The 14,971-nt window shown below is 40.9% G+C and overlaps 1 protein-coding gene across 1 annotated transcript; it reads left to right on the top strand.

Annotated features, from left to right (window-relative positions):
- Positions 1-4,063: 4,063 nt before the first annotated feature.
- Positions 4,064-5,008, top strand: LOC105309442 (olfactory receptor 1361-like). Its single transcript, XM_011385612.1, has one exon. The coding sequence runs from the start codon at positions 4,064-4,066 to the stop codon at positions 5,006-5,008; it is 945 nt and encodes a 314-aa protein (XP_011383914.1).
- The last annotated feature ends 9,963 nt before the right edge of the window (positions 5,009-14,971 follow it).

Raw genomic sequence — 14,971 nt, forward strand, 5'->3', positions numbered from 1 at the left:
TTTTTATGTGTCGTGGTGTACGAAAATTTTTAATAGATGAATTTCAATTAACAAAGTTAGTGAATTAAACAACAGTATTAAGGACACAATAATATAGGTGATAAGTAAATATGATTGACTTTTGGGAGACATTAGATTAATAGCAGGTGAAGGAGAACTATCTTTAAGGTCTCACTCAACCTCAAAGACATAAGGTCACAAAGGGGAACATTAAGAACAGTTATCCATCCTGTCAACAACAACAGCATAAAAACACTGAGTGTCTCATGTAGTCCAGGCATGGTTCTAGAAACTGAGAATATAGTAATACCTGATCTCATGAACTTATATTCTAGAAAAATAGAAAAATAGTTAGATGACAGATGATAGACAGACAGACAGACCGACATAGATTGACAGACTAATATATAAATGGTGCTGAAAATAAAAACAAACCAAAAATAAGGAGGAAGACAGAGACAGGAGTACTATTTTAGATAGGTGGCAAGGGGAAACCCTGAACAGAGATGACATTGAACAGAAATCAGAATGAAGTAAAGGACTGAGGAAAGCAGAGTGGTAACAAGTGAAGAGGCCCTGAGACGGGAACGTGTTTGATGTGTCCAGAAGCAGTGAGGAGGCGATCGTGGCCAACATATGGAAAGTAAGGGGGCGATAGAAGGAGGAGAGAGCAGAGGTCTGGGTCCTGCATAGCCCTATAGAATCTGGCAAGGACTTTGGGTTTTGTTCTGAGCGAGATGGAAAGCCATTAGAGGATCTTGAACAGAGAAGGAACATGGTCTAACTTACGTTTCTTAACGTTCACTCTTGTTGCTACATAGAAACTAATCTCAGACCATTGGAGGTAGGGCAAGGATAGAAACAGCGAGCCCAATTAAAAGACTAAGGCAATAATCTGGATGGAAATAATCATTATTTGGCCCATCAAGATAGCAGTGGACATGGAGTGAAGGTGGTCCCATTCTTGACATATGTCAAAGGTAAAGATGACAAGATTTACCAACATACTGGATGAGGACAACAACAACATAAAAGAGTTAAGGGTGGTGCCAAAGTTTTAGCTTGAGCAATTAGAATAATAAGGTGAGATGACTGAGGAAGCAGCAGGTTTGAGGAGGGGATGGTCAACAAGACAGACTCAGACAAGTTTGAGGTGCCTCTTAGACATCCAAGTGGATGGAGGAGTAGGCAGTTAGACGTAAATAAGTTTGAACTTCAAGGTGAAAATCCCAAAATGGAGATAGAAATTTGGATGGTATTTAAAGCTTTGGGAGTATTGAGACCACTTAAAGAATGAGTGTAAATAGAGAAGAGCTAGGGCTTGAGGAGTCGATGAGGCATCCCAACAGCTGGAGATCAGAAGAATGAGGATGAGCAAAGGACGCTGAGAGCGAGCAACAGTGAGGCAGGAAAGGTGCCAACACAAAACTGTGCTTCAAAACCAAGTGAAGAACATGTCTGAAGGAGGGAGTGCCCCACTATGCCAACTCTGGTTCGTTGGTTTTAGTAAGATGGAGCCAGAGAACTAACCTCAGGTGTAGTAATGACAGATTTGACAGGGGAAGTTTCATGGCTTAGCGGGGAAGCCTGAAAAGGGGGCTTCTTGAGAGAACAGGACGAAGAGAACTGGAGAATGAGTCCTGACCACATTCCGAGGACTTTTGTGGACAGGGGAAGTAGAGAAATGAGCTGACAGCTAAAAGGAAATGTGGGTGAAGGGTAGATTTTTAAAATTGAGAGATGTCTGCATGCTGACAGGAATGGTCCAGAAGCTAGAGGGAAAATCCTTTCAGTTTTAAATTAGACTCTCTTAGCTTCTGTTTTCTTAACATAGAAGTACTTGGAAAGAGTGTTTTCCTGAACAGTGAGAAGTAGTAACAAGAAAATTTTCTTCTCTCCTATCAGGGGAAGTGGGAGGATTGGAAGGAAAAGAGAGGATGGAGTCACTCTGGTTTGAAAGGAATATAGTGAAGGAAGGAATATAGTGAAGAGCCTTTGTTGCTACACACACTGCCACTCCCGTTCACATGCTTTAGTCAGTCTCAGAATCTGCATGTAGCCACATGAACAGGTCCTTTCTCTCCAGACAGGACAGTACTTTTCCACCGCGCCCCTGCTTTACATTCCCTTTCTCTTGTCTCAACACTGGCCACTCCAGGAATCTCTGATCCTTTTACTCAGGTGACTCAAGTTTAAGCATGCCCACTTGTATGTACTTCTTAAGTCAAAGCAGTGAAATTGAAGGAATATTGCTTTGAAATCAGACTGACCTGGAATCAAATTGTGATGCCTTCGGGAAATTATTTAAACCCTCCCAGTCCCAGTTTACTTATCCATAAAATAAGAATAATAATGCCTCTTTATAGGTTGTTGTGAGGATTAAATTAAATACATGCACTTGCTTAGCCCCATAGCTCAGCAAATGTCAATTTCCTAGTCTAAGGGCGATTCCCTATGTGAACATTTTACATTTCATAGAAGTTTCTTGGGAATGAGAACGATGTCCTTTGTTGTTTCCTTATCTCTCACACCACCCAATAAAGAGCTCTTTTAATAAGAACTGATCAAATGAAAATCTCAGTAACATTAAATGTTTCCCTTCATTTTTACTTTTCACCAGATTTCCCTCCTCTTAGGTTCCCGTGCTCCTACAGTTGTCCTTTACCTGAAGATTTCTGCCTCTGGATTGTCAAACACTCGAATTCTTTTAAAAAAAAAAAAAATCAAATCAGTAAAACATTAATTCAAAATGAGCTATTTATCTTCCATGGTAAGGAATTGCTCTCCACACAGGCAAAGAATTCAGTTGGGACCTGCTACATAGCTGAAATCTCCATTCCCCTGTAACCTCCCCAGCTGCACTGGTAAGTTCCTTTGCTCCAGGCAGCCTCTACCTCAACAAAATGGCAGACTGGACAAAGTCCTCCCAAGACAATTCCCATTTATTTCTCCCTACCCAGTTCCCAGGTGGGCCATCATCCTGTCCCCATAGCTTTTCCATACTGATTTTCCCCATCAGCTCTTCCCCGCAGCCCCAGGAAGCACACTAGCTCCAGTTCTTTCTTTCTCTCCTCCCTGTTTATGATTTATATTCTCATAGGACTCAAATCCCAACTATGTCTTATGAAGCAGTGAAAAATAATTTATATTATATCTAATAAAACTTCAGCTGAGCTTGCACCAAACGATTTTGAAATCCAATTTAGTGGGGTCCCTATGTTGTCCTGATGCTGACTCTGTTACTTTGGGAAATGTTATACCTGTGGTTTCTCTTTGTTATCTGCAGGGGCAACTCTTACCCTTCAGAAGCAAGTCCCTTCCTAAGTAAGCCCAGACAGAAGGGCTGGCTGAGCTGTCCCAGTCAGCAGGCTCTTCTGTCCAGGTTTGCTCTGACCTCCTCCATTGCACAGCATCATCACCAGGACCAAGGTGGCCCAGAGTCAGTGATGAGTGGCAGCTGGAGCACCCTGAGCTCTGGGCTCTAAGTGGGTGGGGAAACAAGAGGAGACAAAATATTCAAGGGGAAGGAAAGTATATAAAAATAATGTCCTATGGTTCTACATATGTGCCACTGTGGTTCCAGAATTCTGCAGAGAAAGGGCCTTCAGGTGGCAATCTTATCAAGAGTAGGAAGAAACTATGTTTCTATAGCTCTTTACTTAATATTGAGACATCAGTTCCTCATATCAGAGTGAGAGTATGACAGAAATTTGGGGGACAAAAACACCCTAAGCAGCCCTCTCGTTGTTGCCACCACTGAGTACCTTATCATATGTCACAAGGATTCTCCTTGGAGGAATGTGAGATGGGGTTTTTGTGGGGCTCAGGACCAATAGCATTTTGGTGGTGAAATAATGAAAACCCTGACTTTGGGGTCTGTTGGAGCCATAGGACTTTCCTTTGATAGGTGGAAAACATTTTTTGAGGTTTGTACCAAATGAACACAGAGGTGAGGCCAGATGTGAGCTGAGAAACTGTGTAAAAGAAGAAGGGAGACACAAACACCTCTACTCTCTCTATAGCCTGTGCCTGGTCTGGATCTTCCAGCAGGACCAGTAGAGCCATGGAGAGAGGAAACCACACGAGTGCCTCTGAGTTCATTCTCCTAGGGCTCTCCAGCCAGCCTGAGAGGCAGGAGCTGATCTTCTGGCTTTTCCTGGTCATGTACCTGGTCGGAGTAGCAGGGAATTTGCTCATCATCCTTGCCATTGGTTCAGACTCTCACCTCCATACACCCATGTACTTCTTCCTCAGCAATCTCTCCCTGGTGGATTTCTGCTTCATCTCCACCACAGTCCCCCAAACGCTTGTGAACATCCAAATGCAGACTCAGTCCATTTCCTATGGTGGTTGCCTAGCTCAGATCTACTTCTGCATTTTGCTTGCCAACATGGACAACTTCCTCCTGATGGCAATGTCTTATGACCGTTATGTGGCCATCTGCCACCCCCTGCACTACTCCACTATGATGAGTATGCAAACCAGTGCCCTGATGCTGGGGAGCTCCTGGCTCATCGCCAGCTTTCATGCCTTGCTACACACCCTCCTCATGGCTCAGCTGGAGTTCTGTGCCAGCAACATCATCCCTTACTTCTTTTGTGACCTTGTTCCCCTGCTCCAACTCTCCTGTTCCAACACCCAACTCAACCAGCTCATGATTCTGCTGGTGGGAGGCTTGATCGTCCTCATTCCCTTCCTTGGCATTCTCATCTCCTACATCCACATTATGTCTGCTGTGCTCAAGGTCCCATCTGCCCGGGGCAAACAAAAGGCCTTTTCTACCTGTGGCTCCCACCTCACTATAGTCATCCTCTTCTATGGGACCATCATAGGGGTCTACCTGAATCCCTCATCCTCCAACTCAACTGACAAGGATTCACTGGCTTCTGTGATGTATATGGTGGTCACTCCCATGCTGAACCCCTTCATCTACTGCCTGAGAAACAAAGACATGAAGGGAGCTCTAAGGAAACTGTTTGGTGTGAAGATTTTATCCTGTGGGCTGTGACAGCAGAGTTCCCCCTCCGAGCCTTTGTGCTGGAAAAGGATGAACCCCCGGGACAAACTGCACATACAGAGGGCAAGAGGAACACAGACCTCATTATCCTGGGTTGTCACCATGGCCATGATTCCATAAGTAATTTGCAAGTAATTTCTTGGCCCCTGCAAAGACTGCCCAAACTACTGAGAAGGGAATAAACTCTCTCCTAAAGACAGAACCACATAAACAGATGCAAACTAGCTTTATCTGCAGACTTTCTGAAGAGAGTTGAAAAGGCTATACATTCCACATGAAAAAAGATGAACTCATAGAACTCTGTGACCTGTGCCAATACCTCTGCCAAAGGGATTCCCTCTGAAAGCCTCACTCACCCCCATGTTCTTTAAATCCTTAACCCTCATGTATCTCAATTTCCAAACTCTTCTGCTCCACCCCCACTTCCTCAACTATCATCCTCACATTCTGAGTTGAATCTAGCTCTGGGGACAGGCTAATCATCCTCCCCAAAGCTGTCCTACTATTGGCCCTGACCCCTGCTGGACAGAGTTCCATAGTTCTAGATACTTGTATCAGGAATGCCTATAGTGACTGTCTCATCTGAGCACCTAAGCAGACCCCACACTGTCCCACTCATGTGTTCTCTTTGTTTCTTATGAAAGAAAGCTCTGCCATCCACTTGGTAAAGAGAGAAGAGAGGCTAAACTTAGAGTTGATTCTCTGGGTATGAAGAACATGAAGGGAATAGGCCACCATAATCCTTATGAATGTGTTTCTCTACAAGTACATGGAGAAGGAGACAAAAAGGAAAAGCCTCGTAAAGAGGAGTTTATGGCTGGAGAAGTTGCATGTGGCTTCCTGTCCAATAGGGTAATACCCTAGGCTACAAAAAGTATGGTAGAGATGAAGAGAACATTACACAGAAAGTTGTAACAACTAGCTTCTAGTCCTGGCCCCTGCAATTACTGGCCATCTAACTCTAGTCCATTTGAAATTCACCATTCCACCAAACACACTATGCTTTTGCAATTCCTACTTATGCTGTTCCAACAGGCCCATCTTTCCCATTTCTATCAAAATTCCAGTTGTCCTTCAGGCTCAGACAAAATAGCATGCCCTTCATGAAGCCACTTCAAGCCTTCCCAGCCAAAAGAATTTCTCTCCTCTGGAACTTCATATACTTCAAATTCTATTAAAATCCTTTTCATATTCTACTTTGCATGATTTATGTTCTCCTAACTCTACTCCAAGCAGGATCGTTGGGTCCTTTTTAAATTTTACAAAAGGTCCTGTTCATCTTAACAAACATATCCTCAGAAGACCTTATCACAGTGCCTGGGTTAAAACAATGACTCAATAAAATTATGCTGCTATAGATTATGATGGCAATTACAATGACAACAATGGCAAACCCCAGAGAAAAAACACTTACGGCTTTTCTCCCCATGATTTTGCCTTAACCAGTACCTTTTGTTTCCCCACCCTCCTCAGAGGAAGAAGGGTCGATATGATCAGAGCCCAAAGAGTTCACTGGCCCATATCTTACCAAGGGCAGTGTGCCCTGAAGGGATAGAACTCAGGGCCAGGCTGGAAGGAAGCTCCCTTCCTTCCAGCCTGGCCCTGATTAGTCTTCTTCTGTTTGTGTCTGGTTGGAGTCCCCACTTGGGGTCCAAACACCTCTCCCCACCTCTACATCATGCCTGAACACACAGGTCCTCAATTTACATCTGGGGTTCTGAGAGGGAAACAAGGTAGGCCTAGATTATTTTCCAGCTCATTTTTTACCAGTGAGCCCATGATGGAATTTTATTGGGTGTAACTTTTACAAACGAAGTGGTACTTTGGGCTCAAAGTTTGCTGTTCTTCCTGGAGCACATTGTTTCCTTGGGAGCCCTCAGGAGTTGGGATGATGGACAGGGTAGAATTTAGGCTGCTCTGGGTCTGACATAAAATCACAATAAAAGCAACAAAATCTTCCCACAAATGTATAAAAATGATGTGGAGAAAAATTGATGTCAACATGGAGAAGAGGTCTTCCTTAAATGTGCATTTGCTATAATCATAAAATATACAAGGACTCTCAGAACCAGAAGGAAGGACATAAGGTAAGGGAATTTTTCTCTTATGGAAAACACCTTTTCAGACTGGCTCTCACCCTGGCCCAGAAGCTGCTTGCTGATGAGTAAATGGAGAGAAATATTCTCTTCCTCATCCTGCACATACGTCAACTGTAAAAAGTTCAGAAGCTCAGCCACCCAGATTTGGTTGCATTAACCCTTCCTTTTCCTTCAACAAATCAGCACATTCCTTTATTTTAGTCAAGCACAGAAGAATTACATCTTAAGATATCTCACTAAGAAGCCATGGTAAAATAAAACAACACCTTATTCAAAAGAAAGCAATCAGGAAGTTTTGGGGGTTTGTTTGTTTGTTTGTTTGTTTGTTTTCTTGAACAGAGATTTCAAACAATCTAGAATCCAGTTCTGTCTTCTGTTGAATCCGGCTTCTGGATTGGGACTGATTCTCAATCAGTCACAGAGGCTGTGTTCTTTCAACCAAACTCTCCTGTATTATTTCAGTGTTCTCCTCATCAAATGCTCTCAACACCCTCTGAGTCCTCCTCTATAGTTATACAGAACAAAGAACTATCAGTTTACTTAAAAGAATATTGGTAAAAGGTAAATTTTACTGACACAGATTTCAAAACAACTTACAGATGTGGTTCTGTTAACCCCCTCCTATTGAACCCTTTGCAACACTCGACTCTCCCAGTTCCATCACACCTGCCTTGCTGTACTCTCCACACCCAGTCTAGCATCCAGATAAGCACAACCTTATCTATACCAGAATTCAAGTGTTTTCCATAGAGCTGCACTCTTGGGATGCCCAAAGGAAAGTGCTTATCTGCCTCCTCCACATAGGCACATGAAAATGGAGTAAAGCAATGACAACCAGGAAAATTAGAGAGGGGGCACCAGGCAGAGAAGAAGATAATAGTTAACCACTGTAAAAGGAATCTTTATTAAGCAGCCTTATTAAGCTGGGCCTTGTGCTGAGTACTGAGACATAGCAGTGAATGGAATTCAGATGAAATAAAATCAAAATCAAAGTCTTTTTCTAGTGAGAGATCAAGATGAAACTATCCTGAAGAGATTCACGTGTTGTGGCTACTAGCTGAAAGTCATAAAATAGCACTTGCTGTGAAGATCACACCTTGCTGTCCATGTAGAGGGCCATCTTTTATCTGCTTTGGGCTTGTGCGGGGAAACTTTATGATCTTTTCAAATGTTTGAATGAGTACTCTGATGAAGTCACAGTGTTTAACCAACAGAGCAATCATTCTCAAAATTTATGTGTATTATTAGCACCTGAAGAGTTGGGTAAAATGAAGATTCTTAAGTCCTAGTAGAAAACTGCTTTGTCCCCAAATACATTTTAAACAAGTTCCTCAGGTGATTTTGATGTAAGTGGTCTTCAGACAACGCTTTGAGAATCACTGCTGAAAAGCACTGTTAAAAGATAAACTGTGGCATACTTGAAAATGTTAAGAATTTATTTGAGCACAAATCGTAAATGGTTAACAGTGCTCCTCCCACATTATAGAGAATACACTGAAGTAAAGCAAGGAAATTATTTGGCTGTAGCTTAAGTTTGCCTTATATGGAAAAGCCTGTTGGCTGTTTGTGATTGCTTGCCCTTAGGTTTCCATTTCATAACCTTGAGGCATTTACAGGCTTAGTTTTTGGTTTGCCTATGTAGGCTGCCAAGGCATTAGAACCACTTCGGTCTAATGGCCTCCTTGTTTAATTAATTAACAGCATGAAGGACAAAATCTTGATCTAAAATATCCTAAGAGTAGCTTTCACTTGAGCAGTAAGTATGACAGAGACTTGCCAACTCCACCACTAGCAAATTTGTAAAAACTTATCAGCAAGCTGATAGAGCTGGTTTCACTGAGTCTTGAGTACCACCTAGAGGTAGCAATATCCTCTACAGTATCATAAAAAGCAGGGAAAAGTTCTAGGACAACAGAGCTGGATCCTATCTAGATCTACTACATTGAAAGTTTTGAGTCAGATGTCATTATTCTATGAGGAAATTATCTTCTAGAGCAGGGGTCCCCAACCCCGAACTACAGACCGGTACTGGTCCGTGGCCTGTTAGGAACCGAGCTACATAGCGGGAGGTGAGTGGTGGGCAAGTGAGCGAAGCTTCATCTGTATTTTCAGCCATTCCCCAGCACTAGCATCACTGCTTCATCTCCACCTCAGAGCCTCAGGCATTAGATTCTCAGAGGAGCACCGGTCCCTGGTGCCAAAAGTGTTGGGGACTGCTGTTCTAGAGTCAAACCCCACATGATCTAGTTACCTGCCCCACTGCTCCTTTGAATTACCTGAAGTATGAAGTACTTCAAAGTACAGGTATGATCAGAGCCATTGGGCACATTTGGAGTAGGGGAGGGCAGAGAAGCTAGAAACAGTGAGAACACTGGAATGTTATGGGTCCCTAGGTACAACAGCTCCTGCTGATCTAACAGTACATGAAAATATTAGATGTGGGCTACAGCTGAGTTCCTGCAAGGTTTCTTAGGGTCTGGTGTTCGGGGAGCTTCCAGATGTACACCCACAGTCACTGGGTGGTACATGAGCTCTATTACAAATGAGGGGTGTCAAGTTGATGCTTTCTGGGTACCTAATTCACAGTGTATCAGCTGAATTACACACACACACACACACACACACACACACACACACACACACACACACGTATTTCAACCCTGACCTGCCTTAGGAAGACCAATTCTCAACATCTAACAACACTTCTGTTATTTAATATTCAACAATTTTAAAATTAAACTTCCCCCTTTAGTGTCTGCTGCTCAAATGTTACCCCTCCAGATTTCATTTATTTGACCATCAGTTTTGTTCTGTGCTAGAGTCTGTCATGAGTACCAAGTAACTCACAAATTGTGAAATAAATCATTCTAGAACATTGTGAGACTTAATTTCCACAGAGATATCTGCATGTATGCATTAACCATAACATAAATTAATTACCAAAGATGTTCACTGACACAATGGTCTGAAACCAGAGTTTTGAGGAAAATGCTGTCTAATTTGGGGCAGGAGCTATAACATGGCTGAAAGCACCTGTAGAGGCCATGAAGCCTTAAGCCTTAAGCAAATGATCATTCTAAAGGTTGTTGAGTTGAAAGTATTCTGTGAGGACACCAACATAAAACCAAGGCCAGGAATGAAGAAAGACACGGAAATGAAAGGAAGCTGCCAGAACCAGATGTCCTTTTTTAGTCAACATGTCAATGAGTTTGGCCAACCATGTACACAGTGAAAACATTACGGGAATACATCTGCAGCTCTTGTGCAAGAGGAGGTGTGATTAAATCAGTACATCTTGTTAGTTACATGCTGCATCACACTCCCACTCCTACCTCAGGGCAATTATCATCTGACAAAGACTTGGAACACTTTTCCTCCCACACTCATAACTAGCAGATCCTGTTCTTTTTACACTTTTATATAAAAATAATTTCAACCTTACAAAAAAGTTGCTATATCCTTTATCCAGATTCACTTATCATTAATATTTTTATTTTTACCCCATTTCCTCTTCCCTCTTCTTTCTCTTCCTCCTCCTCCTCCTCCTCCTCTTCCTCCCCTCCCCTCCCTCCCTTTCTCTCCCTCTCTCTCTACACACACACACACACACACACACACACGCACGCACGCACGCGCGTGCACATGCCAAAGAAATTCACTTGGGCTTCCTACAATTTTGTATTCCTGTTTTTTTTCTTTATTATCTCAGTGAATATACACACACACGCAATAGTCCTTTATCCCTAAATACTTCGATGTATATTTCCTAAGGGTAGAAATATTCTTACATAACCAGCAGGGTTATCAATCTTTATGTTTAACATTAATAATTTTATCTAATCTAGATCCATATTTCAATTTTGTCAGTTGACCCAATAATACTTTTTTTAAGCTGCATGATAGTCCATTAAGTGTATGTGCCACAGTTTTTTCAATCACCTATCGTGGATATTTAGGCAGTTTCCAATATTTTTGCAGTTACAAAGAATGCTTTATGCATATGTATTTTCATATTGTTAGAGATGTATCTTCAAAGTATATTTTACATAATTTTGTTAGCTATTATTAAATTCCCCTCCACATGAGGTCGTACCATTTTTCATTCCATCAGCAATGCATAACATGAATTTTCCCACAAACTTATCAACAGCATGTATTGTCAAACTTTTATTTTTGGCCAATCTGATGGATAAGAAATATCTCAATGTAGTTTTAATTGGCACTTATTATGAGTGGTTATATTTCCATATGTTTAAGAGCTATTTTTATATCTTGTGAATTCATTTGTCTATTTTTCTATGAAATTTGGGGTCTGTTATCTTGGCTCATTTTTCAAAATAGTTTTTGGAATATTAGGAATATTAGACCCTTGTTTTATGTTGCAAATATTTTCTCCCAATCTGTCATTTGGCTTTGCTAATTTTTTTTGTAAGTTTTTAAAATTTTTTATGTAAGTATTCATCAATCTTTAATTGTAGCTTGATTTTGGGTCAGTTTGAAAGTCTTTCTCTGAACCCGCGTTTCAGAGGCATTCAACCACACTGTCTTCTAGTACTTGTATAATTTTTTCACATTTAGATACCCGATTCATTTGGAGTTTATTCTTGAAAATGGTGTGAGAAGTGGACCTATTTTTATATTTTTCCAAATGGTGACCCAATTATCCCAACACCATTTTTTAAAAAAAATCAATCTCTTCCGGTGACTTGAGATATTACCTTTATTATATTCTAGATTTCTATACAGAACCAAGTCTATCTGAACCTTTTTATTCTGTTCCATTGGAATATGTATGTGCTAGCACCACAGTTTTAACTGTCAGTTTTTTCACACTTATTTTCCATTCCTTCCATTAGCAGCACCTTAGTCCAGGCAGCAGGAGCCTTTAGAAATGGAGACTGGAAAAACCTAGTGAGAAGTCTGGCTCTCAATAATAAACTATTTATCATTCATTCTACTTACATTGTTCATATGACATGTTGTGCCCTTTTGTGGGAGCCAATGAAATTTCTAGGATGATATATACCCTAGGTGAATTTTTCAGACACATAGTATAATACTCAAACAGCTCCTAGGTAGGAGTCAAGAAGGCAAACAGACTTCTTTTTTCTCCCAATCTCTATCTAAAAGCTAATCTACCACCTCTCAAGAGACTGAAGTTTTTACTGGGAAGGGAAAACATGAAATGAGCTCTTGGATTTGCTACCATTTCCTGGTTTCTGGCCACTTAGATGATGAAGCTGTGACTAGTACACATGGCAGTGATGGCAGCCCTTTTACTTGTCTTCATGACAAGTTTTTAGTGAAATTTTATTGATGTCAATACTGGGGATGGGTTGAACACAATGAATCTCTAGAAGTATGTCCTTCACTGAGATAATAAAGAAAAAAAGGCAAGATAGGAGTACAAACTTGTAGAAAGCCCAAATGAATTTCTTTGGCTTGTAGAATTTCTAAGTGAATTCAATTTAACTGCAATTAGTGGCATTATCAGAGATGGCTGCAGTTTGGGAAACCACTAGGGGGCAACCTGTTCCAGTGTTCCTTCCTACTAAGGCACCTGCATTGAGAGCCTTCTAGCTAACATGGTAGAAATCCAGGCCTTTCATTCAATTATTTACTGTCTACTGTGTACCTTGAAGACCTTATTATGGAAGAAAAAAGACTGAAACTGGCTTCACTGAGCTTAAGTTGTCCCCGCTACACACATGTGTTTACTGGGGAAGGTAAATCTAGGCACCAAGCAAGAGTTCTTTGTGATACAGAGGCTTCACGGCAGCTGCTCACCTGAAAGAAACCCAAAGCCACAATCCAGGTTGCCTGCACAGGAATCACGTGGGGTGTTTATTATAGATTTCCAGACCCCTATCCTGAGCTTCTACTTCAAGAGCTCTTGGCTCTGCTCAGCAATACTAAATTTAAACCAAGCGATCCCTAATAAAATTGTTTTCTAGAAAGTTGGGCTGGGGCTTTAAGCTTAGCAGGAAAATGCTCATCCTTGGTATGCCAGTCCTTTCTTTCAAGAGGTAAACCATCTAATTCACTTTAGCTATTATCCTGAGTGTTGAGAGTGTAATTCTCAGCTGGGTCAATTTTGCCCTCCATGCGGTATTTTGCAATGTCTGCAAACCCCTTTAGTTGTAACAGTTGGGGGATGCTACTGGCATCTAGTAGGTTGACGCCAGGGATGCTGCTAAAACATCCTACAAAGCACAAAATGGCCAGGACTGCCTCCAAAACAAAGAATTATCGGGCACAGAATGTCAATAGTGCCGAAGTTGAGTTTAAAAGAGCAAATAGATGCGAGAAACATAGTCTGCAAGTTACTGCTCCTACCTCAGAAGCAGAGTAAGTCAACTTGTATCACAAGGTAGAGAGGGATGGGACTTGAAACAAGCCTATTTTTTTAAAAAACGAAGGTTCTACTTGCCCCTAAGCTGGGATAAAACAGGTACTAAAAGTATTTAAGCATAATTAATCAGCCCACAGACAATATTCATGACATACATTTTGAGAAAAAATAAATTTTAATGCAATTGCTCCCCAGGACAGAGCTTGAGCAGAAAGTTACCTTGTTCTGTCACCACCCAGGGGATAAAAAGAGGTTTCTCTTACAAAGATCATATCCCCAGAGTTGGCACTCTTCCTCATCATCACAGCAGCATGGTACATGGAGCCAGGCCCTGCAAGTGCACAGCATTACTCGGTGTGAGGCAACTGCAGGCACCTGATCATTACAATGAGGGCTGTAAGGTGACCAAATTGTGTCTGCCCTAACGTCCCAGTTTACACTATTGTCCTGACATAAATAGCACTTCCCTTCACTCTCAAAAGGGCAGGTGATGTACAGGAGGACCTTGTAATGCCTTGTCCCACCACAAAGCTTCAAAGAAGCTATCAAAGATGATTAAAGTTGTCAAAAGGAATCAGGAGCCTAGTTGAAGAGGTTCCCACAGGCCAAAGGTGAAGTTATTTGAGCGTCAGAAAGAATAATCGCAGTGGATTGGTTTAAATCCATGAATACATTTTGATTTTTAAAAAGCGATTGATCATTTTTACGGGAAGCAAAGAAACCAGATCGTTATTGTGAAAACAGGTTAATAAGAGGAAAAAAGAATTAAGCATTTCCTTTCCTCTATGAGCCATATCTTAGAGGAACCTAATAGTTAATGATGGGAAATTTCTTATAGCATCCCAGCTAATAAATGAAAAATCATTTATAGAATGAAATTGATCCTAACATTATGTAAAGAGAAACCACCAGACACACCACCATCTATATGTTCTTGCCACAAAGTGAAATATGAATGATTACACCTCTAGATCTGTAAGTTAATATAGAGGGCAGAGAACTATGTTAAATAATGCCATGGGTGTATAAACAACAAAATTCAAAATGTAAGAAACTCTACAGGATAAATAACCCAGTTGTTTCAATGAATGAATTTCAAGTGGGATAAAAAAGAATAAGAACTATAATTTGACTTAAAAGACAAAGCAACAAATTACAATTTACGAATCTTATTTGGATCTTGAAGTTTCTAAAAAAGTATGTGGATTTTTTAAAACACTGAGAATTAAAGAATTGTTAGTTTTTTTAGGTATAGCAGTATTATAATTTTTTTTTAGAGTCCTTACCCTTTAGAGGTAAACAATGAAATATTTATAAACATTTGGGATTTGCTTCGAAATATTTCAGTGAGGGAGAAATATGGGGAGGATGGGTTAGAGATAAAGACTGGCTATGAGTTTATAACAGTAAAGTTGAATAATGAATACATGAAGGTTCATTTATATACATGTTTGCAATTTTCTATTATAAAAAAATCTCTAAATAGAATATAAAAAATATTTA

Source organism: Pteropus vampyrus, unplaced genomic scaffold (assembly GCF_000151845.1).
Source record: "Pteropus vampyrus isolate Shadow unplaced genomic scaffold, Pvam_2.0 Scaffold739, whole genome shotgun sequence".
NCBI lineage: Eukaryota > Metazoa > Chordata > Mammalia > Chiroptera > Pteropodidae > Pteropus > Pteropus vampyrus.